This window comes from Hypanus sabinus, chromosome 27 (assembly GCF_030144855.1).
Source record: "Hypanus sabinus isolate sHypSab1 chromosome 27, sHypSab1.hap1, whole genome shotgun sequence".
NCBI lineage: Eukaryota > Metazoa > Chordata > Chondrichthyes > Myliobatiformes > Dasyatidae > Hypanus > Hypanus sabinus.
The window spans coordinates 18,301,855-18,327,863 of NC_082732.1; the positions used below are offsets into that span (position 1 = coordinate 18,301,855).

At 44.9% G+C, this 26,009-nt stretch overlaps 1 protein-coding gene across 6 annotated transcripts in view; it reads left to right on the forward strand.

Moving 5' to 3' along the window:
- The window catches only part of LOC132382028 (rho guanine nucleotide exchange factor 10-like protein), a 193,884-nt gene that overhangs the window by 159,084 nt on the left and 8,791 nt on the right, over positions 1-26,009 (forward strand). For all 6 annotated transcript variants that reach the window (XM_059951841.1, XM_059951842.1, XM_059951843.1 and 3 more), the window contains 4 exons: positions 2,292-2,378; positions 2,531-2,742; positions 17,143-17,297; positions 20,589-20,731. In XM_059951841.1, coding sequence (XP_059807824.1) covers positions 2,292-2,378; positions 2,531-2,742; positions 17,143-17,297; positions 20,589-20,731 — 597 coding nt within the window. The remainder of the gene's footprint in view (positions 1-2,291; positions 2,379-2,530; positions 2,743-17,142; positions 17,298-20,588; positions 20,732-26,009) is intronic.

Genomic DNA, 26,009 nt, shown 5'->3' on the forward strand with positions numbered 1-26,009 from the left:
GAGATTACCGGCTCCTTTATCCTCTACCACTCCCCCTCAGGCTACAAGAAGGTTGTTTTGATTTTAGTATTCGGTGCCAAGTTTCTTTTCAAGTACAGAACTGTTGACTACCATGATAGCAAGTAAATCTAATTTAAAGCCGGGGAGATTTTCTGGAATTCTTCACTCGAGAGAGTTGTAGAGGCTAGCTAATTAGAAGTTTTAAGGTGGAGGTACTTTAGTTTTTAGAAGATTGAGAATTGAAGCTTATGGGCTCAGGCACAGGAGGAGTGGATGCCTGGAGTAGGCCAGTCATGTTTGCTTTCAATGGTGGGACAGGCTGAAGGGTTACTCCTTTCATTTCCTTTGCTCTTGTAAAATGAAAATTCACAAAGCTATGAAGTAAAAACTTATTATGTTAACATGAAGATACTGCTTTTATCAGAATCAGACTTTAATTGCCAAGTACCTGTACACTTACAAGGAATTTACTTCCGGCAGATGTCGTCTCTCTGCTCATAACAATAATAATGATAAATATAAATGAAAATATAGATTATACATACAAGTAGTGCAATCCAAGTAATAGTTAGCTGACAGTTAACCGGCAGTTAACTGTTCAGCAAAGTGACCGCAGTAGGGAAAAAACTTCTCCAGTGCCTATTAGTCTTAGTCTGGAGGGATCTGAAGCGCCTACCAGACGGAAGCAGTTCAAACAGTCCGTGCGCAGGATGGAAGGAGTCCTTTATGATGTTCCCTGCCCTCTTCTTCAACCTGGAAGAGTACAGGTCCACAATAGAGGGCAGGGAGGCTCCAAATATGCGCTCGGCAGTCCTCACTGTGTGCTGTAGTCTGGTTCTATCCTGCTTGGTGGTGGCTCCAAACAAGTCCATTTGTTCCTGAAAGCTAGATTTTGAAAGTAAAATTCCAATTGGGGTGAATACATAAAGCACATGAGATTCTGCAAACACTGGAAACCTCATGCAATGCAGACAATGGCCTCATTATGCCATTGAACCGAGACTTGCCTGTGAGAACTAACCCAGATTGGGGATCATTTTGTTGAGTACCTTCACTCTGTCTGTCACAAAGCTGGACCTCCTAGTGGCTCCCTATTTGAGTTTGACTTTCCATTCCCGTTCTGAAATGTCTTGCTATAGCCTCTTCTACTGCCACAGTGAGGCCAGTCACTGGATGGAGAGGCAACATGTCACATTCCACCTGGGCAGCCTCCAACCCGATGGCAAAAACATTGATTTCTCTAACTGCTGGAAATTACCCCCACTTTCTCTCTCCTTTTGTTTTGCCATTTCTCCATTCTGGTTACCCTCTCACCCCTTCTCTTCACTTGCTCACCACCTCCCTCTGGTTTCCCTCTTTTCCCAACTTCCAATGTCCTCTGTCCTCTCCTATGAGATTGCTCCAGCTTTGGCCCTTTTTAACTCTTCCACCTATCACCACCCTACCTCTTTCTTCATTCCGGCCCCCATCCTTCCCCCTCACCTGGTCTCATCTATCACCCATCTGCTTGTGTTCCTTCCCCACGCCTCAGCTTCTTATTCTGGCTACAGTGCACTTACTTTCCAGTCCTCATGATTGGTGTTAGCCCAAAACGTTGACTGTTTATTATAGCCATATAACAATTACCGCACGGAAACAGGCCATCTTGGCCCTTCTAGTCCGTGCTGAACGCTTACTCTCACCTAGTACCACTGGCCTGCACACAGCCCATAACCCTCCATTCCTTTCCTGTCCATATACCTATCCAATTTTACTTTAAATGACAATACAGAACCTGCCTCTACCTCTTCTACTGGAAGCTCGTTCCACACAGCTACCAGTCTCTGAGTAAAGAAATTCCCCCTTGTGTTACCCTTAAACTTTTGCCCCCTACCTCTCAACTCATGTCCTCTAGTTTGAATCTCCCCTTCTCTCAATGGAAAAAGCCTATCCATGTCAACTCTATCCCCCTCATAATTTAATTACCTCTATCAAGTCCCCCCTCAACCTTCTACGCTCCAAAGAAGCGTATTCTCTTTAGATGCTGCCAGGCTTGCTGAGTTCCTCCACTGTTTGGGATGGATGTTTGTGAGGACTTTTTGTATTCTGGAAGCTGTTGCTGATTTTGACTCGCTGTGTTCCTGCTGAAAAGTGCACACGACTGTTGTTCCTACGCTAATGGAAGGAAATGTTCAGTCGGAGAGCAAGGATTACTCTGGTCTCAGGAGCTTTTTCAGAATGAATTCCACAGGTGGTTGTCAAAGGATGTGCAAGTATTAATCACTCGTTCAACTTGTTTTTTCTCCGTCCAGCCTGAAACAGCTCTTCACACTCCAGTGCAATCTTCCTTACTTGGGATTTCCACTGCCAGTACCTGTCTAGCACAGGGATACCTTTGGGTAAGTTACTTTAAAGGAGGTAAGAAGCAGTAATTAAACTTTCTTTCTGTATGAGAACTTCTAAACTTAATTGCAAAAGCTTCTGAATGGTTGCTTTTTGGGCAGCTTAGTGATAACTTGTATTTCTATCCATTCTTTGTTGCCCTCCACAGGTTGGCAGTGGGCGAGAACAGGGCCAAGGGCAGGTTGATCTCTTCTCATTAAACAGATCCACCCCCAGGCATGTCAAGTCTTTCCAAGTCAGCTCCCGGGTCTTGTGCATGGAGTATATCCCTCAAAAGGCCAGGAGTGAAGAGAATATTGACGGTCCATTGGAGAGGTCTGCAGACAGTCCAGTTATCATTATAGGACTTCAGGATGGAAGGTAAGCACCCACCTTACATTGGTCAGTTTGTTGTCAGGAGGAAGCTAAGCAGACTTGGCGTCCCTTGGTTTAGGAAAATGGAAGGCGACTTCATTGAAATGTACAAAACTGATGGGACTTGACAGGATGATCGTGAAGTTGGTTTCTCAGGTGAAGCCAGTGTGCATGGTTTCAAAATAAGGATTCGGTAATGAAGAAATTCATTTATGTAGGGATTGTTTGTAATTTCTAGCCAATTGTGCTGAAGATACTGAGTCTCTGTAAGGTTCTGTGCAAAAGTCTTAGGCACATATTCGTATATAGCTAGGGTACCTCATACTTTTGCACAGTACTGTAGTAATTTTATGTATTGCACTGTACTGCTGCCACAAAAAAGCAGATTTCATGACATGTGAGTGATGATAAATCTGCTCCTGATATGGGTCTCCATTGTGGACTGAGAGTTGGAAGGGAGAGGGGAATCATGGTTGGGGAAAGGGAGAGGGAAGCACCAGTGAGGCATTCTATAAACTAATTGTTTCGAATCAACTGACCTTGCATGGTGTGTCTGCACCTGCGCCGCCCTCTATCCCTGGCACTCCTTCTCTGCCACCTGTCCAGCGGTGCTCTACTCTCGCCACTCCCAACATCCTTTGCTCCCACCAGATTTACAAACTGGCTCTCAGCTCCGCGTTGACAAGTACAGTACTGTTCAAAAGCCTTAGGCATATGTGTAGGGTGCCTAAGACTTTTGCATAGTACTGTATTTGAGACAGAATGATACGTTTTAGATATTAGATTAAGAGAATATGTGTTTAGCAGGAAAGAGATGTTTATCTCTAATTCTCCTGAATGACAAAGCAGGCACTAGGAGCTGAATGGCTGCTCAAGAATTCTAACCTCTGCAGAGTCTCTGGAATATTTCCTGGTGTTCTGATAACATTGTCTTCAGAGTTGCCCGCTGTTATGTGGCTGTCAGTTCATCTCTCATCACTATAGGGTCATAAACAAGAGGCAGGAGGACAGATGGGACTGTTTTTCATACACCCCTTGCCAACCATCCCACACCCTCCAATCTCACAACACATCTTGTTGGGGGTAAGGTGATGCGGGGTATAACTTGTGTAATAAGTCTCTACTGTCACAAATGAAGAAGAAGCTAGCAGCCATGTTCTGTTGTAACATGGATCTTGGGTAGTCTTGTAGCAGTTCAAAGTGAATTCGCTTTGAGTTGAAATCTGCTTGTGTTTGGAAGGGGTGCCTGTCAGCTGTTTTATTTTCAAGGTAAGATGACTTTTTGTGTTGCTGTTGATTTTCAGATAGATTAAAATTAGCACTTAAAAATAAATTCACATCTTCATTCGGAAGGGAATATTTCCATCACTTTGAAGATAACATGTTTTCAATGTAATGTAAATATCAACACATTGAAGATTAAGACTAAATAAGCATCAAACACCACTTACACTGATCCTATTTCATTCTTCTATTGCTATCAACGTTTCCCAGTCATTCTAGCACATACTAGAGGCAACTTAGGACAGCTAATTAACCTATCAAGCCCCCGTTTTCTTGGGATGTGGCAGGCGGCCATAGAACCTGGAAGAAGCACATGCATTCACGGGGGGGTGGGGGGAGAGAGCGCAAGTGCAAAATATAGAAAGGCAGCCCCATAGGCTCAGGTTGAATCTACGTCACTACCAGTGTGTCACAGGGGTATTTAGCGTTTGCCTGATCTTTGCCATTTTAAATTTTGAGTGCCCCTATGTCAGTGTATACTCTTCCTTGCTGCTGTATTACGTCAGCTTAGAACTTTGTGCTCAAGTCTTGGAATGGGAAGTGAATTCTCACCTACATTATGGTGATGTGAGGGTTTGCACTTAAGTTGAACAGCTAAGGGATTGTTCCTTCAGGCCTTAGGAGGATTATTCAGGCTTGCATCTTCTGGTTACACTGTAGCAATGTTAACCATGTTGAAACCTGTAAGTTACCAAGTGTGGCTGAGGTAATTCAGGCTTAGACTTAAACAGAAGATCCATTCTGCAAACTAATATTGTAATCTATGATTATCAAGTGGAGACATGCACAAAATCACATTGTTGCTGTCCCATACAGTCCAGCTTGCGTTATAAACAAAGAGCATGCCACAGCACTTATTGTTTCTCAGATGCAGTACTGTATCATTTCGTAGGGACAGCACCGTAACGTAATGGTTAGGACAAGCAGTATCAGCGACCTGTTCATTCCCACTGCTGCCTGTAAGAAATTTGTGCATCCTTCCAGTAACCACATGAGTTTCCTCCAGGTGCTCTGGTTTCCTCCCACAATGCAAAGACTGGCTAACCTATGGTTGGTAGGTTAATTGGTTATTATAAATTGTCAGCTGATTAGGCTAGGATTAATTTGGTGGATTGTTGGGAGGTGCAGAAAAATAAATATAATTGAGTCCTCAAATATCTATATCTTGTTATAGCAACAGAGAAACACTGTAAGCCTTTGCACTCCAGCCTTGAAGTTGCCTGATTTTTGAGTGAAATTTCTTGGCTTTTTTTTTAACAAAGGTTTGTTTTAAACAGTTTGATCCCTTCCTTTGAAACTTCAGGCTGAGCAATTGCATCAGAGGCATTAATTTTGCATGAAGCAGTTTCAAATCTTTGGCATTTTGGGACTTCCCTGATCTGATTAGTTTACCCTGTCACAGCTTGGCAATGTTAAGTGTACTCACTGAGATCTGATCCTGTTACTGATTATCATATTTATTTTGCTGTTAATCCATGCTACATTTCTCGAACCCTGTGTGGAAGTTTCTTTTTCAAAAATATAGGCACTAAATTATCAGTCTCACTCTGAGAAATGATGGGAATGGGAAAAGATGACAAGCTGATCTGGTGAAATTTTCTTAAATACTTGAGGGTAGTTTGGGAAGTATTTTATCTCCATTTTGCAGTAATTTGAGTGAGTTCTTTTCACTACTAATAACATTCTCCCTGGTTAACATAAAGTACAAAAGAAGAATGGATAAAATTCTTACAACAATACACACATCTCTTTATTGGTATTTATTGGATTTCTTTATTGCTAATTGCCAATGGGACATCAACTGTTAAAATCATTATAAATATTGTGTGTGTTGTTGTTTGAATTTCCAGCATCTGCAGATTTCCTCATGTTTGCTGGATAAAATTCTTAAACGCCTTGCTATAAGCATAGTTTGAAGGTCAAAGATGCCAGTATTTGTATGGTGAATTACAAAGTTGGTGTCACCAGTTGCTGGGTCCATGCACACATGAAAGCCTTGTCTTTCTGGTTCCTTTTCAATGGGCAAACAAATAAGCTTCCTTGTTCTGCTGGCATCTGGTGTAAAAGTTGCAGAAATTTTTTTTCCATTTTCTGGCATCGAAGTACCAAGTGGAACATCCAACAAAAGTCAGCGTGGATGACACAAAATGTAATGTTCAATAACCTCCATTTTAAAGTCTCTTGCCTAAAGCTCTGCTTAACACTTCTAATTGTGTATTGAGCTTCCACACAGCTGTTGAAGCTGTTTAAATTCAGATATGTCATTGAGCCAAGATGCTGTGCCAAATTTGTACTCTCAGTAGCAATATTTTAGATCCCAGGTTTGGAATGGAGAAGGGAATTAGGTTGGGATCCCACTGATGTTTGCCTTTGCTAAAAGTGTATGAGTGAAAATGGAGTAACGTTCGTTGCCATTCAAGGAGTGGTGCTGCAGCAGGAGCTTGTCCCTGTAGATAGGAAGGTCAAGATACTTGCAACATTTTAAGTATGTCATCTCATAAAATAAATGCAGGATTTTAGCAACTTTCTAAATTCATTTCATATTCTGAATGCTTAGGAAATTTGCAAACCTGATAACGGAGAATGATTGTGATTTATATGAATGTCTATTGTAGCCATTTGTCAAGTTTATTGGTTTTGTCTTTCACTGTCACTTACAATAATCCGTTGGAATGTGAAATTTTCATGGTCTGGATGCTGTAAAAAACGAAAGTTGAACTTTCACTCGGATAACTTTCTTGTAATACCAAGTCAGAACAGAGGAGACCGTTCAAATTTTAATTTATTTTTTGTTAACTCAAAATGGTGTTTCAGGAGTATAGACAATCCTAGCAGTCATATTCCCAAAGCATTTGATTAGTTAATCAGTTCAGAGTTGGCGTTCTTTACATTGATCATCAGTTGTGGGTTAGTTGATATAGTGCTCACTCCTGCATTAGAAGGTTGCAACTCCACTCTATTCCACAAACCAGAGTACACAATTCCTTCCCCAGATGCTACCTGACTGGAGTTCCTCCAGCAATTTGTGTTTTGCTTTAGATTCTGGCATCTGCAGCCTCTTATAGCTGCACACAAGTCTAGGCCATCACTGCAACACTGAGGCACTACTTTGAAGCTGCATGGGAGTTTTCTGGCTTTTGCATGAGTAGATATGCCAATGCCTAGTTAGCCCGAGAGGTGCATAGGGTCATATAGCACTATTTTGAAGGAGGGAAGAAAAGGGAAGTTCAGGCTAGAATCAATGTTTCACATGGACCCCACCCATTTCATAGATCTCTGGTCTTCATTTCCCAAGGTCCCCATGGGTATTCTGGCTGACTGTCCTCATCTTTCACTTCATCTGCTTATGAAGATGCTTAAACTGGTCTCCATAAAGAGCCTGTACAACGTTGTTTTTGAGCAACAGAAGGAACATTTATCAGTAATCTATGTTGCACCAAATCAGTGAGGATTTAATAGCAGCTTGCTTTCCCTCAAGATGGTTCCCTGTCTCGTGTAGCCCGTCAGTCCGTGTTCTTCATAGTTTCAACACAATTGAGTGCATATTGTCTCATCTGGTGTGCTGATGAGGATTTATAGAAATACAAAGAGGGATCATTCATTCCAATCAAATGGAAACATTAATCATCCTTACAAGGAAATGCTGTGCCTTGGTTGGCAGAGCTGCAAAATCAATAATGCAAAGATAATTGGCTGCTGCTGCTGTAGAGTCAGATAGCACTGTAATAGGTTCAAGCCTCTGCTGAATATTCCAACTCCACTTTAGACCAATCCTTCACAGTAACCCATTCTGTTGTAGAGCATAGAATGGTACAGTGCAGAATGGTAGAATGTTACCTGGGTTTCAGCACAGAGAAGGGTTGAACAAGTTTAGGTCTTTATTCTTTGGAGCGTAGAAGGTTGAGGGGGGACTTGATAGAGGTATTTAAAATTATGAGGGGGATAGATAGAGTTGACGTGGATAGGCTTTTTCCATTGAGAATAGGGGAGATTCAAACAAGAGGACATGAGTTGAGAGTTAGGGGGCAAAAGTTTAGGGGTAACACGAGGGGGCACTTCTTTACTCAGAGAGTGGTAGCTGTGTGGAACGAGCTTCCAGTAGAAGTGGTAGAGTGAGGTTCGATATTGTCATTTTAAAAAAATTGGATAGGTATATGGACAGGAAGGGAATGGAGGGTTATGGGCTGAATGCAGGTTGGTGGGACTAGTTGAGAGTAAGCGTTCGGCACGGACTAGAAGGGCTGAGATGGCCTGTTTCCGTGCTGTAATTGTTATATGGTTATATAGTGCAGGAAGAAGCCCTTCAGCTCAGCACAACAATGACATCAGTCTAAAACTAATCCCATCTGTTTGCACGTGCAGTATAGATCACTCCATTCTCTTTCAGTTCATGTGGCTGTCTAGGTGCCTCTTAAACATCACTACCATATCTGTTTCCTCCACCTCTTTGGCAAGGGACCTGGTAAAATAGGTTTCAGCTTCCACAGCTGGCACAGTGAGCTTGACGAACTGTGCCTCTGTTCGCATAAGCAATTTCAGCCTGTTAGGTTGAAAATCAATGTTCAACAGGAGCATGGATCAGCCTGCAGACTGTCCAAGCCTAAGAGAAAGGGCAAATGTTTTAGGCCAAGGTGTCTGGTATCTCATTAATCAACAAGAATCAAAATTGTGTAGTGATCTGTGACTTTGAGCAATCAATTCTGTCGAGTGGAGCACAGTTCCAAAGAGGTAGTCAAACCATTGACCATCAGCAGTGTAAGCAACGCTGCTAATGAGTGACACAAGTCAATGCATGCACTCACGCAAACTTTATGGCCTTGATGTTTGAAGGGAAATGCCTGAGACCTCATCATGAACTTATCAGTGTATCAGGTTGGAGAAAATGAGAAAGTCACCCCTTTCCAGTTGAGCATTTCATCTCTCGTTTGAGAAATCCAGATGAGAATCTTGACTTTGTTGATCTTTGACTTGTGTCTCAGGTTACACAAGTAAACAGAACTTCCAGCCTGTCCAAAGGGCCTGTCGGAGGCATGGCTGTGCAAGAAACCTTTCGATTGCCTTGTTCCCTCCACGTGAACAGTAACTGTATTTGATTTGTATTGGAGGCCATGGTAATGAGTTGGTATGAACAGAGGTAGATAATGAGAGCTGCTTCTGATTGAGCTGATGGATTCTTACATCCCAAAAATGTGCAGATTGTGTGTGTGTAAGTTCTCTTCAGTGTGTAGGTGAGTGTTAGAATCTGGAAATGTGAAGGGGCAATGTAGATTATTTGATTTTGTATGATAAGCAATCAATACAAGGGAGCTTTAGCAGACCATTAAGCCCATGTGTGGAGAAAGTAATGGGTTAAGATTGTTTTAGTGTAAAAATGGGTGCTCGATAGGCACAATGTGTGGTTTCATTGTTCTATCTCTGTGACCCTGCAGGATTTGCCTTGCCTTGCCTTGCTCCCTTAACTCCTGGTGGAGTCATTGGGGCTCCATCACGACAAGCTTTGCACCAGTCTGTTCTATCTGTCGCGGGTGAAGCAGAGGCTGGGTCACCGCAAGTGTTTTCCCTGTCTGTTCTTTAATGTTGTCCGTCCATCTTTTCCTCTGTCTGCCTCTCCTTCTTTTCCCCTCCACAGTTCCTTGTAGAACGGTCTTTGCAAGGCCACTGGATCTTGTTATGTGGCCGTACCATCTCAGCTTTCTTTCCTTCACCGTTGTGAGAAGGTCTTCATGGGGGCCAGTGTGGTGCTGGATGGTCTTGTGGACCTGCTCGTTTGTGATGTGGTCCAAGTATGAGGTGCAGGATTTGCTGACCTGGCAATGATAAAGCTCCCTTCTACTGACTACTCTATCACAATCACAAGGGGCAATCGACTGCCCCTTCATGTCTCCATCTCCTGGAAGCAGCAAGATGCCAAGAGAAAGACCATCTTTAGGAAGTACTTATGGGCTACCGACTGGGTTTGTCTGTTTTCAACAAACAGATGGTGTCTTGTGGTATGTGCCTGTGATGCTGCTGAAAGTGAGGTTTTCATTCTACCTGTCTATACATGCACTTGTGCAGATGACACTAAGCCTGACCTTGTTAGTGACAGCAGCATCTCAGGATGAGTGCTGTGGTCTGGCGTAGCTGGCTGTTGGGCACATTATTACAACAGTATTACCTGAGAGTCGATGCTAACATCCTGAGAGGGAGCAAGGTCTTCATTCTCCACCATGAGATTGGAACATACCTGAGAACAATGGACTAGGGTTGGATATTTACCGTAGATTCCGGACTACGGAGCGCACCTGATTAAAAGCCGCACGCTCTAATTTTAGAAAGAAAATCAATTTTGTACTTGTACAAGCCGCACCGGATTTTAAGCCACAGGTGCCCCACGTTGTAATATGAGATATTTATACAGAAAGATATTACACGTGAGGATTTTTTAACTTTTAATTAAATCCATATGGTAACATAAACAAATACGTATTGCAAATGCTTTTTTTCGAACAGTGCCTGTAACACAGCTACTTTTAAATATACATACGTATTGGTAACACACAAATTACGTTGCGTATACTTTTTTACTGAACAGTGCACGAGCAACATTCCAATATCTCCTAACGACTGGTAAAAAAATATATATACTGCAGACTACCAGGAAAAGTTATTGATCGCCTTTAACTTAAAAGGTGCATCATATGCTTTTCTTCGAGTGTTTTCCATGTTGATGAAGGTGAGTACAAATGACTGATTTACAATAATTTAATTGTGAAAGTGCGCTTGATTTATCGTACTATTTCATTGGACCTCTGTGAACTACTCATCAATTTTATTGGTCTTGCTTTGATCCCAGCCCCCTCCTTTGTGAGAATCACAAGAGCACCCGTTGAGGGGGGGGTCAGTAGACCCAGGAAGTGAGAGAGAGAGAGAGAGAGAGAAATGTGCCAAATTGCACGTCCCACCCGGGATACAGAATAAGACAACAGTGACTATTGTCTCATGGAGACCACGTGAAAAGCCCTCGGGCAAGGTGGGCTGGTTGAGAGAGAGATTGCATCATCCCAACCTGATTGACACCTGCGACCCAGTGAGGAAGTATAAAGGAGGGTCTCAGGGGGGCAGCCCCCTCAGACGCACCAAGAAGACACGAGAGTGATCCCGCAGCAGCGGGAAGCCATTCTGAAGGAAGCCACATGCGCTAGATTCCGGGATTGGAATTTGTGTCTGGAATCACAGAAAACCGCTTTTAACTAACATCGGGGAGAGGAAACCAGCACTCCCCCGATTTCACGGAAGATTCATCAAGACTTGGCAAGTTCTTTCTCTTCTCCCCCAATCTCTCTCTCTCGGTCGCCCCACGTGAAACCCAGCGATTTTCAAAGGGCTGAGGCCTGCAGACTTTCTGAGTGACTTTTATATTTCCAACGGACAATCTATTAACCCCTAGACAACAGCAGAGCTCACTTAATGATGAGTATTACTATACCCGCGCTTTAGATTGAGTGTTGACGATGTGCACTATCTGAATGTATGTAGTAACCCTACTTTTGTGTCCCTTTATAAATAAAACGTTTGAAAATAGTGACATCAGACTTCAACGGACCTCTCTATCTTTGCTGGTAAGTTCTCCAGTTACGGGATTCATAACAGTTTACTGTTACCAGGCAAAATGTTTTTGGCGGCATGAAAAAAAAGCATGCATTAGCCACACCGTAGTATAGGCCGCAGTGTTGCTGCAGTGTTCAAAGCGTGGGAAAAAAGTAGCGGCTTATAGTCCAGAATTTACGGTAGTAAGAACAAGATCATATACCCAGTGGCCACTTTATTAGGAACAGGATTAGAACCTGATGTGGTCTTCTGCTGATATGGTCCACCCACTACAAAGTTCAACATGTTGTATGTTCAGAGATGCTATTCTGCCACCACGGTTGAAACGCACGTTTGTTTGAGTTACTGCCACCTTCCTGTCAGCTTGAACATGATGCACCATCAGTAACTCACTCTGAGACGTAAAGGCGAGATATCGGCTTTTATTGACTGGAAAAAAGAACCAGCTTGCTTGCATGCTTCCAATCATACTTGGAGGAGGTTTGTGTGACTGACCCTGCCGTTATGCACAGAATTCTCCTCTTGAGGGTCACCCCAAAAGTTTATTCAATTATCAGAGACCTGCGGACCTACGATGGGGCACTGGATGCCCTCAAAAGACAGTACCTGTGGCCAGTGAACACCGTCTACGCAAGATATCGCTTAGCTACCCGGCGACAGCGGCCTGGAGAATCGAGCGCCGAGTTTCTCCAAGCACCACAGACACTCGTCCGAACTTGTGACTGCAAGACGCTCACGGCAGAACAACATGCGGAGCTGCTGGTGCGAGACGCCTTTGTGACAGGACTGAGCACAGTGTACGTGCGTCAGAGGTTGCTGGAAAATGCTGATCTTACCTTACGCTCGGCGATCGAGACGGCCGACATAATGGAAGCTGCTCTGCACAACGCTGATGCTGTCCAGCCGCACGATTCCCCGCCGGTTCCGTGGACGCCTCAGACCCCGCCACCGCCGATTCCCGCGAGCGAATTCTCCAACGCCACTGCCAGTTGCGATTCCACGAGCTCCCTGAACTTGACCACGGCTGCGGCCCGTCAGAAGCCCGTGCTGTGTTATTTCTGTGGAGTTGGTAAACATCCCCGAAAAAGCTGCCGGGCGCGAGAAGCAACCTGCTCCAGCTGCGGAAAGCGGGGCCATTTTGCCATGATCTGTAAGTCTAAACTATGAGCGGAGTGCAGCGCTGCGAGTGAGACATGGGGGCCGCCATCTTGCATGCCTGGATGTGGGCAGCCATCTTTGTCGGCGTCAGCATGCTCCGCCCCGACCCACCAATGCTTACCGGGTACCCCGACAGCTCAACTCTGGCCACTGTAACCCTCGACCAAAGCGCCCCACACCAGCTTGCAAGGTCAATGATGGACGTCCTGGTGGAGGACTAGATGCCTGTTTGATATGGGCATCACTGAGAGTTTTATTCACCCGGACACAGTGCAACGCTGCGGACTCGCAACACAGCCGGTAAGTTGGAGGATCAATTTGGCTTCTGGGTCGCATTCCACAGACATCCGGGCGGGTTGTGTAGCGACATTGGTGGTGCAAGGCACAGAATATCGGAATTTTGCACTACTGGTTATGCCTAAACTGTGCACACCTATGCCACTGGGGCTGGACTTCCAGAGCCATCTCGAAAGTGTGACTATGGCATATGACGGGCCCCTCCCACCACTCACTGTCAGGAATCCTCAGTTCTGTGGGACTTCATCACTACTGACCACACACACACACACGGGCCCACACGTCCCATCCAGAACCATGCCGACAGCTGCGCTACCGACACCACTTGCAGTCTCTCCACCCTCAAGGTCCCTCCCCCACCGCTATTCGCCAACCTGACCCCCGACTGTAAACCTGTGGCAACTAAAAGCAGGAGGTACAGCGCGGGGGACAGGGCCTTCATTCAGTCAGAGGTACAGCGGCTGCTCAGGGAGGGGATCATTGAGCCAAGCACAAGCCCTTGGAGGGCCCAGGTGGTTGTTGTTCGGACTGGGCAGAAAAATAGGATGGTCGTGGACTATAGTCAAACCATCAATAGGTTCACGCAGCTTGACACGTACCCCCTGCCCCGCATCGCGGATATGGTCAACCAGATAACTCAGTACAAGGTGTACTCAACAATAGACCTGAAATCCGCTTATCACCAGCTCCCCATCCGCCCAGAGGACCGCCTCTATCACTTCCTGCGCATCCCCTTCGGTGTCACGAATGGTGTCTCTGTCTTCCAGAGGGAAATGGACCGGATGGTGGACCAGTACCAACTGAAGGCCACATTTCCCTATCTGGATAACATCACCATCTGTGGTCGCGACTGGTCGGATCATGACGCCAACCTCCAACGATTTCTCTAAGTGGCCGCAGCTCTGAACCTTACTTATAACAGGGACAAGTGTGTGTTCAGAACCACCCGCCTCGCTATCCTTGGGTATGTCGTGGAAAACGGGGTCATTGGCCCTGATCCAGACCGTATCCAGACTGTTAGAACTCCCTCTTCCCACCAGTCTCAAAGCCCTCAGATGGTGCCTGGGTTTTTTTTTCCTATTACGCCCAATGGGTCCCCCATTATGCAGACAAGGCCCGCCCCCTGGTCAAGTCTACCACTTTTCCCCTCTCTGCTGAGGCCTGCACGGCCTTCAGCTGCAGTAAGGGGACATTGCCAGAGCTATGATGCATGCGGTGGACGAGACCATTCCCTTCCAAGTAGATTGTGACGCCTCCGATTTCGCTCTGGCTGCTACCCTCAATCAGGAAGGCAGGCCAGTAACATTCTTTTCTCGTACCCTCCAAGGCTCTGAAATTCGGCACTCCGCGGTAGAGAAAGAAGCACAGGCCATAGTGGAGGCTGTTAGGCACTGGAGGCACTATCTCGCTGGCAAAAGGCTCACCTTGCTGACCGACCAGCGCTCGGTTGCGTTCATGTTCAGCAACCAACAGCGGGGCAAAATCAAAAATGATAAGATTTTGCGGTGGAGAATAGAACTCTCCACCTACAGCTGTGATATTCTGTACCGGCCTGGCAGACTCAATGAGCCCCCTGATGCCCTATCCCGGGGTACGTGTGCTAGCGCACAGCTCGAACAGCTATACGCCATTCATGCACAACTTTGCCATCCGAGGGTCACCCGATTTTACCATTTTGTGAAAGCCCGGAACCTGCCGTACTACCTGGGGGACATCAGGACAATGACCAGGGACTGCCAAATTTGTGCTGAGTGCAAACCACATTTCTACTGTCCTGACACGGCGCAACTTGTCAAGGCCACCCACCCTTTTGAGCGATTGAGTGTTGACTTTAAGGGCCCCCTTCCCTCCACCGACCGCAATGTCTATTTTCTCAATGCTATCGACAAGTACTCACAGTTCCCCTTTGCCATTCCCTGCCCTGACACCACTGCCACGTCCGTCATAAAAGCCCTGCGCCAGCGCTTCACTCTGTTCGGGTATCCCTGCTATATCCACAGTGATAGAGGGTCCTCCCTTATGAGTGACGAGCTGCGCCAGTACCTCCTAGCTAGGGGCATTGCTACTAGTCGGACCGCGAGTTATAATCCCCAGGGAAATGGACAGGTGGAGAGGGAGAATGCCACAGTGTGGAAGGCCACACTTATAGCCCTTAAGTCAAAAGGGTTGCCGATCTCTCGATGGCAGGAGGTTCCTCCCTGAGGCACTCCACTCTATCCGCTCTCTGTTGTGTACGTCCACCAGTGCCACCCCTCACGAACGCCTATTCTCTTTTCCCAGGAAGTCTGTCACTGGGACCACTCTACCAGTTTGGCTGACGTCCCCGGGGCCAGTGCTGCTCCGGAAACATGTGAGGAGTAATAAATACTCCCCGCTGGTCGAGAGGGTTCACCTTCTACATGCGAACCCCCAGTATGCCTACGTGGTCTTACCTGATGGGCGGGAGGACACGGTCTCCGTCCGCGACCTGGCCCCCGCAGGTGCAGCAGACCACTACCCTGAACACTCTCCGGTAACTATGAACCCTGTACCCGAGGTGACACCGCTCTCACCAGGCCCTACACAGACTCCTCACGACACTCATATACCGGGCGTTTCGTACGCATATATACCAGGTGCCTCGCACGTGCATGAGGGACCACTGGTGCCTAGTGGGCTGGAACCAGCACAACCTCCGTCTCCTGTGCAATCACCGCCACCGCCGGCATCTGTGCAATCACAGCCAGTGCTACGTAGATCGATCGCAGCGACAGATTCGACCGCCTGATAGACTTAACCTGTAAGAAACTTCGCCACATGGGGACTCTTTTAAAACAAAGGGGGGGGTTGAATGTGGTGAACTCTGTGCCTGTCTGGACACACCCCCTGCTGACTGCTCCTGTGACTCCTCCCACAGGCCCCTGTATAAAGGCGATCTGAGGCCTGACGCTCGGCCTCAGTCTCCAGGACGTAGTATGATGGTACGATAAAAGCCATAAAAGTATCAATAAAAGCCGATATCTCGCCTTTACGTCTCAGACTGAGTTATTGATGGTGCATCAATTTTATTGACTGGAAGAAGGAACCAGCAGTGAGTGACCACCATACTACATCCTGGAGACTGAGAGCCCGGGCCCAGGCTCAGATCGCCTTTATACAGGGGCCTGTGGGATGAGCCACAGGAGCAGTCAGCCGGGGGTGTGTCCTGACAGGCACACGTAGTTCACCACAACCAGTCTGGTCATTCTCTTCCAGCCTCTCTTATTAATAAGGCATTTTTGCTCTTAGAACTGCTGTTCACTAGATGATTTTTGAAAATTTTTGTTTTCTGCACCATCCATTGTAATCTCTGGAGACTGCTACACGTCTCCCAGGAGATCAGCACTTACTGAGATGCTAAAACCACTGCATCTGGCACGGACAATCATTCCACAGTCAAAGTCACTTAGATCACGTTTCTCCCCCATTCTGAAGTTTGGTCTGAACAGCAACTGAATCTTTTGACCGTTTCTGCATACTTTTATGCATTGATTTTCTGCCAAATGATTGGCTGATTAGATATTTGCATTAAGAGCAGGCATTCAAGACTTTCAAATAAAGTGGTTACTGAGTGTAGCTGCAATCAAGGCTCCAGAACAATTTCAACATAAGCAATCATCTCCCCCATGGTGTTTGGCGCACTGCAATAAGGTACTTTGAAGAGAGGGGCTGAGCTGAAGCTTTCTTGTGAGGGTCTGAAAGGATGAGGAAAATTTCAAAATAAATCGAGTACTAAGTCAGACATTACAATTGCCCGAAGTTTGGCATTGCTTTTCAGTGAAGGCCAGGTACAAATAAACCTGCATCTTAATGCTATTTACTGTGAATAAATTCATCACTCATGTGCTCCCCTGTGAATGAAGGGAATTTATCAAAGTGCAATATATTCCTATGAGAAAATCAAAGAAAAATTGAGTTTCTTTAGATTTATGTCAGACCATGTTGCACATTAACTTTTTTTTGTACAAAATTTCCTCTCTTTCCCCATCTGTAACTTGACTAATTTTGACTTATCCTCAGGTGAAGCAGTCATTAATCAATCTTTTTTTTTCTTTCCAGTGTGGTGGGATACGGTGGTATTGACATGGCAAGCCAGTGTTTGTTTACATTTAAAAGCCCCGCAGAGATGCCTGTTGTGTGTCTCAAGCATTTACAGGATGTTTTGTTTGCTGGGCTGCAGGACGGGACCGTCGCAGTGTACACCAGGACAGCTGGTAAGGATCAAACACAATACTGCTTCCTGACTACAGTCCTCGAACAGTTCAGCACAGGAAAAAGTCCATTGGCCCAGCAAGTTTGCACTGACTATGATGCCAGTCTAGCTAGTCCCATTTACTTGCATGTGGTCTGCATCCCTCTTTCCTCTGCCTGTTCATGTGTCTTTCTAAATGCCTCTTAAATGTTGATATCAAATTGTCACTATTGAGTTCCAGGCACCTTCCCTTGTGTTTTTAAAAATAACTTGCCTTGCAAGTTTCCTTTAAACTTGCCCCCTCTCACAACCCTATCAGCTTCAGTATTTGACATTTCCAACTTGGAATGTTGGGTGGCAGGGTAGAGATGCGTCTTAGCGCCCCCCTCCCCCCGGAGCAGGGTCATGTAATATCATGGGAGCAGGTGGTGAACGGTCGGATGATCAGATGGTGCATATTGCAAGTCCTGGCAATGCAACCACTGATGCCAGGCTAGCAATCTCTGATGAGTATTGATAATGGCTGGGGTCACCCATCTCGTAAAGACACTGCCCAGAAGAAGCCAATGGCAAACCACTTCTGTAGAAAAATTTGCCAAAGACAATCATGGTCATGGAAAGACCGTGATCACCTATGTCATGTGACATGGCACGTGACGATGATGAACATGGGATGGGTGGGGAGGGGGTCTTGAACTCTTGACTGTACACGCTGTATATATCTCTCTTATGAGGCCTCCATCAGTCAGGGTCGATAATGGATGTTGCCTTCTAGCTGTCTAGATACGCACGCCTGGATAGTATAGTATGGAGAGCAAGCTGTGCACATGTAGCAAGTTCCCCATCTCCACGCATCCGATGAGCCCAAAGAAATGGCAGAGTTTGGCACCAGCAGTATCGCAAGAGTTGCCAGTCAGCGTTGAACCCAACATAGGACTGCCTTAGGATTTTCCCCACTGGGTTAAGTCCTGAAGCCTTCCCCATGAGTTGGTAAAGCTGCAAGGAAGCGGAGGTTTGAGATCAGAGTTTTCCTCCTGGATGAACTGCCAACCATGGCCCCATATACCTGAAGTGCACTGATATTAGGTTACCAGTAACCTACCATAGCTGCTTCTCCTGTCAGTAGAAATGGTTCTGTCAAGCTTAGTAGCTAAGCCACACATGAAGGCTAGGAGCTTGACTTGGTTGTCAGAGGGTATCTGAGACACATGCCATTGGGAGCATTTAATAGGTAGCGGGAGCTTGTCCCTACTTCCACTCCCAGCTATAACAACCTTGGGAAACGTACTTCTCTGAATTTAGTACATTCTGTTGGATCACCTCTCAGCCTCCAAAACTCCTGAGAAGGCAGTCTGAGTTTGTTCACCCACTCCTTATAACTAATACTATTCATCCTGATGAACCTCTGCTGCATCCTCTCCACATAGTCCTTGTAGCCTGGTGACCAGAACTGCACATGATACTCTAAATATGGCTGGACTAATCTTTTAGACAGCTGCAACATGATTTCCCTACTTTGATACTCAATACCTCAACGGATGAATGCAAGCATTTTGTACACATTTGTCACTCTATCTACTCTCAGGAGTTATGAACTTTTAAGAAATGCAGCATAGTAACAGACCCTCTGGTCTCACAAGCCCACACCGCCCACATGACCAATTAGCCTACTAACGCGTCTTCAGAATGTGGGAGGAAACATGGTCATCGGGAGAAGATACAAACTCTTTATAAACAAGAGGAAACCACGATCCTTTCCCCTCTCCAGCTCTGTATCCCTTTTGCCAATCACCTTTCCAGCCTTAGCTTCACCCCACCCACTCTGGTCTTCTCCTATCATTTCACATTTCCCCCTCCCCCTCCTACTTTCAAATCTCTTACTCTCTTTTCTTTCAGTTACTCCTGACAAAGGGTTTTGACCTGATACTTCAACAGTGCTTCTTCCTGGTCACTGGTCATAGGTCCCTGGTCAGAGTAACACTCTGTCTTCTATGACCAAACCTGCTTGCCAACTCACTATGGATCCCACTTGACTTCATCTTTTGGACCAGCATGCCATAAGGGACCTTGTGAAATGCTTTACTGATGTTTGTTTTTGATTTTTGGCCAAGCATTCTCCTGACTGTTGTGTCTCTCATAACTTAATAACCAGGTTATGCTCTCTACCCACTGCTGCCATCAGGCAGAAGGTATAAGAGCCTCAGGACTTGCACCAGCAGCTTCATGAACAGTTGCTACCCTTTAACCATCAGGCTCTTGAACAAAAAGGGATAACTGCACTTGCCCCATCATTGAAATGTTTCTAAAACCAGCGATGTCACTTTTAAGAACTCTTTATCACATGTTTTCATTATTTATTGCTATTTATTTGCATTTGCACAGTTTGTTGTCTTTTGCGCTCTGGTTGATCTTTCATTGATCCTGTACTAATTGCTGTTCTATAAAATTGTTGAGTGCAGACACAAGAAAGTGAATCTCAGGGTTGTATATGGTGGCATGTATGTACTTAGATGATAACATTTACGTTGAACTTTAATAGATATCAAGTTTGAGTAAAATTGTGGATGGAGAGTTGGGATGGGCTTTATGACGGGAACTGTACAAACAGAGATCCCTTTACTCTTGACTCGTTCAGGTGTGCCAAGATAGGTTTTTTTTTGTACCTTCTGTAACTGCATTTGGAATTCGTATGGAACTGAAAGTGTATGGATTCATTGCACATGTACTTGGCTACTCTTAGATCCTTGCACGGAGTGACTCTATTCTAAAGGCAATTCCTGAATAGTTCACCTATATAAGAGATGGTGGGTTTTAATTGGATGTCTACAAGGCCAATGGAGTTTACCTTTTTAATATGCTGTAGATTTCTCTCTCCTGTATCATTGTGATTTTCTAAGTTATAATGAAGGTAAACTTTATTTTGGGTTAGCTCTGAACTGGGTCCACTTTATAACCACTGTTTTTAAGAGAGATAGGAAATGAAAGACATTATCACTGGCTCTCTCCGTGAATCTCAGTTACCAGACCTGGATCTAAGTCACTAGCTTGATAGAGGATATTGGTCTCCTTAATTTCAAACAATAGTCCTACTTACATTTGCAAATGTGCTGTTAAATCTCTGAAGATCTTTGCATGAATCGATTAACATTAGAACATCATTGGCACACTGAAGGTTGATGAAATGGTGGCTTTGATACTGGATTAGAGAATATTTGTTTTTGAGGTCTAATAGTTTGTGTTGTTGAAACTGCAGTGTGAGTTCCAGTACATCCTGCTCTAATTCCCCTTCATTTTCCTTATCTCCATTTTTCAGAAGGAAGCTGGAAGTGGGATTCTCCCCGATCTGTTAAGGTTGGATCAGCTCCGGTCCTTTCACTCCTGGCTGTGGATGACACAATGTGGGCTGGCTGTGGGAATCGGGTCACTCTGATCGATGTCAGTTCCTTCACTACTCGGGTATGAGCTCTGCTATTGCTGCCAGACCGTGAGGCTTCTTCCCCTTGAGGCTTTTAGCTACATCATCAAAGGAAGCTCTTGATCGAGTTAGTGAGACTTAGATTCGTTCTCTGTATTGTAGATGTTTGATCTAAAATAAGTTTCTTTAAAGACCAACTTTAAGAAAAAGCTAAATTTGTACATATAATACAGCCATTCACCACATTAGGCTCATGGGGAAACAATTAGTCTCAATCTCTTTAATTTTTTACCCTTGCAATTTATTCTTCTTCACTTATGTCTGTCACCTCTCCCTTGGTTCTTTTAACCTGCACAATGGCAATTTACCGTTGGCATTTAATCTACCAGTACATCTTTGGGATGTGAGAGGAAACTTAGAGGAAACCCACAAGGTCACAGAAAGAAACTCTGAGGCCGGTGTCAAACCTGGTCACTGGAGCTCTGCTGTATCCTGGCATTGTGCTGTGCACGATTCACAATAACAATTAATTTTTATGGTCATGTTATTGTTTTTTCCTCAGTCACCTGAGGAAATCTGGTTAGTCCTGATACCTTGAACTTCATCAGGCATGTGCAGGCCTTCATTAGCAAAGGTACAGTCTGGTAGTAAACACAAATAATATATGTAATTTATGGGTGAAGATATCTAGCCATCATTGTACAAGGCTACATCTTGGAACTTGCTATAAGATGTTAATTAATTAGCTTGAGTTTGTGATTTGTAGTATTAACAAGGAACAGACCTAAAATCTGTATGTTTTTTTTTACAAATGTTATGGTAGGGAGTGGGTGACGGGTTGGAGATGTGTGTGTACAAAAGGAAGTGTGAGACACCCCTTCCCCTCACTAGCCTTCGGTTGCCCTTAGGCAAGGTGTGGCAACTGCCTAGCTCCGCACCCCCCCCCCCCCCCCGCCAGTCAGGTCGCGTGAAGCCATGGGAGGAGGTGGAGGACGGTCGTGTGAGCAGCTGGTGCATACCACAAGTCCTGGGTATGCGACCGTTGATTCCAGGCAGACAGTGTCTGAAGAGTGTTGAAAATGGCTGGGGCCACCTGTCTTGTAAAGACACCGAACAGAAGAAGGCAGGTGCGAAAAACCACTTCAGTAGAATTTGCCGAGAACAATCATGATCATAGACCATGATAACCCAGGTCAATATGACGTGGCAGGTTACGAGGATGACGATGTTTTTGTTCACCCTTTTCCAGGGCAGCCTAAAAGGTAAGGAATCATTGGTTAAATCAATGCTCTGTTTAACAAATGGGTCAACAGCAGTTCTCCTTTGGCCTCAAGTAGAATAAAAACAAGAAGAACTTGCAATTAGTGGATGTTGCTGCATTAATTGTATTGTTGCAGTTCATAATCAGAGTGAACAGTTATAAAGTCAAGTCAAGTCACTTTTTATTGTCATTTCGACCATAAAAGCTGGTACAGTACACAGTAGAAATGAGAGAGCGTTTTTCAGGACCATGGTGCTACATAAAACAGTACTAAAACTACACTGAACTATGTAAAACCAACACAGAAAAAAAATAACACTAAACTACTGACCTCCCCAGGACTGCATAAAGCGCACAAAACAGTGCAGGCATTGCAATAAATAATAAACAAGACAATAGGGCAGTAAGGTGTCAGTCCAGGCTCTGGGTATTGAGGAGTCTGATGGTTTGGGGGAAGAAACTGTTACATAGTCTGGTTGTGAGAGCCCGAATGCTTAGGTGCCTTTTCCCTGATGGCAGAAAGGAGAAGAGTTTGTATGAGGGGTGCGTGGGGTCCTTCATAATGCTGTTTGCTTTGCAGATGCGGCGTGTGGTGTAAATGTCTGTAATTGTGGGAAGAGAGACCCTGATGATCTTCTCAGCTGACCTCACTATCTGCTGCAGGGTCTTGCGATCCGAGATGGTGCAATTTCTGAAACAGGCAGTGATGCAGCTGCTCAGGATGCTCTTAGTACAACCTCTGTAGAATGTGATGAGGATGGGGGGTGGGAGATGGACTTTCCTCAGCCTTCGCAGAAAGTAGAGATGCTGCTGGGCTTTCTTTGCTATGGAGCTGGTTTTGAGGGACCAGGTGAGATTCTCTGCCAGGTGATCACCAAGAAATTTGGTGCTCTTAACAATCTCTACTGAGGAGCCGTTGATGTTCAGCGGAGAGTCATTGCTCCGTGCCCTCCTGAAGTCAATATCCATCTCCTTTGTTTTGTTCACACTCAGAGACAGGTTGCTGGCTCTGCATCAGTCTGTTAGCCGCTGCACCTCCTCTCTGTAAGCTGACTCATCATTCTTGCTGATGAGACCCACCACGGTCGTGTCATTGGAGAACTTGATGATGTGGTTCGAGCTGTGTGTTGCAGCACAGTCGTGGGTCAGCAGAGTGAACAACAGTGGGCTGAGCACACAGCCCTGGGGGGCCCCCGTGCTCAGTGTGATGGTGTTGGAGATGCTGCTCCTGATCCGGACTGACTGAGGTCTCCCAGTCAGGAAGTCTAGGATCCAGTTTCAGAGGTAGCCAGTAGGCTCAGCTTTCCAATCAGTTTCTGAAGAATGATTGTGTTGAATACTGAACTGAAGTCTATGAACAGCATTCGAACGTACGTGTCTTTTTTGTCCAGGTGGGTTAGGGCCAGGTGGAGTGTAATGGCAATGGCGTCGTGTTGAACAGTTGGTACGGTACGTGAACTGCAGGGGGTCAGTGAGGGGGCAGCAGGGTCTTGATGTGCCTCATGACGAGCCTCTTGAAACACCTCATGATGATGATGTGAGTGCAACAGGACGGTAGGCACTGAGGCAAGACACTGAAGACTTCAGCATGGGGACGATGTTGTGCCCGGGCTGAAGTTATGACCCTTGTTGAGTATCTAAATAATTGTGAGCTGGAGATAAATTTTTTTTAAATCTGCAGTCACGGGAAATCTGAAATAAAAATAGAAAATTTAGGAATTTCAGTGAGTTAGGCAGTATCTGTGGAAAGAGAAACAAGAGTTAAAGAGAAACAGATTTAAACAGAAGCCTCTCCTCTGCTGTGGTAGTTTGGAGTTGCCAATTTACAATGAACTATCTCCATTCTCCATTCTAGTCTCAAAACCACCAATCATCAAACTTCAAGCAACACACACAAAATGCTGGTGGAACACAGCAGACCAGTCAGCATCTATAGGGAGAAATACGGTCGACGTTTCGGGATGAGACCCTTTGTCAGGACTGTGTAATCATCAAAATTCAGCATGCTGACGATGCTTTAATGTACGCTAACTCAAACCAGAATGTTTAGAGTTTTATCAACACGTTCTGAGGAAAAGTATGCTGTTGAGGTTGACGCAAATGCTTGAGATAATGTCCTTAAGACTGGTGAGAAAGGGAAAGAAGATTTAATCGATAAAATGGCAATAACAAAGGAAGAATGTCTTAAGGGCTTAATAGGAGTGTTGGAAAATGATGAGTGAAGATCGTGAGGAGGTGGCAGATCCTGTAGGATGATGTTGGCAACTTGGAACACAAGGGAAGAATTCAGTTCAGACTGGTATGAGAACAAAGAATAGAAGTGGGAAAAAGAGAACAGATTGTGCACATTATTTTATTTGATTAATCTCTTACTTAAATATCAGTCGCCTGCAGTCTCTCCCACCTTGAAACAACAATATGTGCCTACCAAAAACCTTTTGCTGGCCTGCTCAGTAGCTGACTTCCCTGACACCCAGTAAAATCTTAGCACAGCTGGAGCTGTAAATTCATCTCCTTGACGATATAGGACAATTTAAAATGATGTAATCTCTTAAGACATTGCAAAAAATACATTAAAAATTCATATTAGCTGTGAGAAGCTTGGACCATTTGCATTACAAAGTGGGCAGGAGAGTGTGCTGCAGAAAATGATCTTTGATTAATTTCTGTGAGAATATTTTATGAAAGCCACATGAAGCAAAAGTGGATTTAGATGCTCCCACAAGCAGCAATAGAATTAACTAGCAGATGTTGCTTTCTGTTCTAGCACCAGAGTATCGGGGCAGCTCCTCTCGACACAAAGCATGCTCTTATTCATTCGACCTTAAAGGGGCACTGTTGTCTTACTTGGAAGACTTTGATGTGCAACACAGTTCTTCAGTGCCTGGGACTTCACGACAACAGCAATTTCTTTATTAGAAAAATCCATTAAACCTTCGTCTTTTTGCCTTATTCTTCAATTCCTTCATTTTCCAGCAATGCCCCACTTCACCCTTTGAATTCATTCTTATGCCTCAGTGACCTCCCATACACAATTCTTTTGCCTTTGAGGAGAAATAAATTCTGCAAGACTTTTCTTAAATTTTTGATTTGCATCTACTGGGATTTGAATAACATATAGTGCAATAAACTGATCTCTGCTCATACAGTTTTATATAGAGAAGCTAAGGATTTTTTTTCTCTTTCTGTATTTCTCCCCTTGGCATTATGAAACTCTCTCTAAGAATTGTTTATATTCGCCCCGTGCTCTCTCCCCCAGGAAACTGCTGTCAAGTGTGCTATGCCGCCGACAACCTCACTTTTTTACTTGCTGCCAAACTGTTAGTCCTAGAAAGGACTGCATGCAATAATTACCCAATAAGTCAATGCAAGTGAAAGTTACCACTTCTCCTGTTCGGGCAGGGTAACACCAAGAGCAATTTGCCTCTGTATGTGAAGCTGAGGATAAGGGAGAGGAAGAGTAGCATTATTGTCCCTTGCTGCATGCAGTTCTGTGTAGAAAGCAGATAGAAAGACAGCATTTGTCTTTTAACAACCTTGGGGCATTCTAAATTAGTTCATTGCCCAGAATGTACAAATATAATGTAAGAAAAATGAAAGAAAGACAATGATGAAAGAAAAATGGAGGGTTATGGGGTAGTGTGGGTTTAGTACTTTCTTTTAAGGATTATATGGGTCAGCACAACATGGAGGGCTGAAGGGCCTGTACTGTGCCGTAGTGTTCTGTGGTTCTATGGTTCTATGGAATGTGCTGCAACTCCCACAAATAGCTATAATATAAATGACTGGTGTCTTCGGGGGTCAGTGGAAGAATAAATTCTGGCTAGGAAACTGAGGAAAAATGGCTTTGATTGTCTGTTAGTGACGTGCCTCTTTTCATGCACCTGTGAGGAGAGGGCCTCGCTGTGAAAATTCATCCCTCTTTTGAGGATGATGCAATCCATTGTTACTTCAGGTTGCATGCAAATTTCTGGAATAGGCTTTGAACTCTTAATCTTCTTCCAGGATTGGAGTACCACCACTGAGTGATAACAGCTAATCTGCAACAGATATTTGGT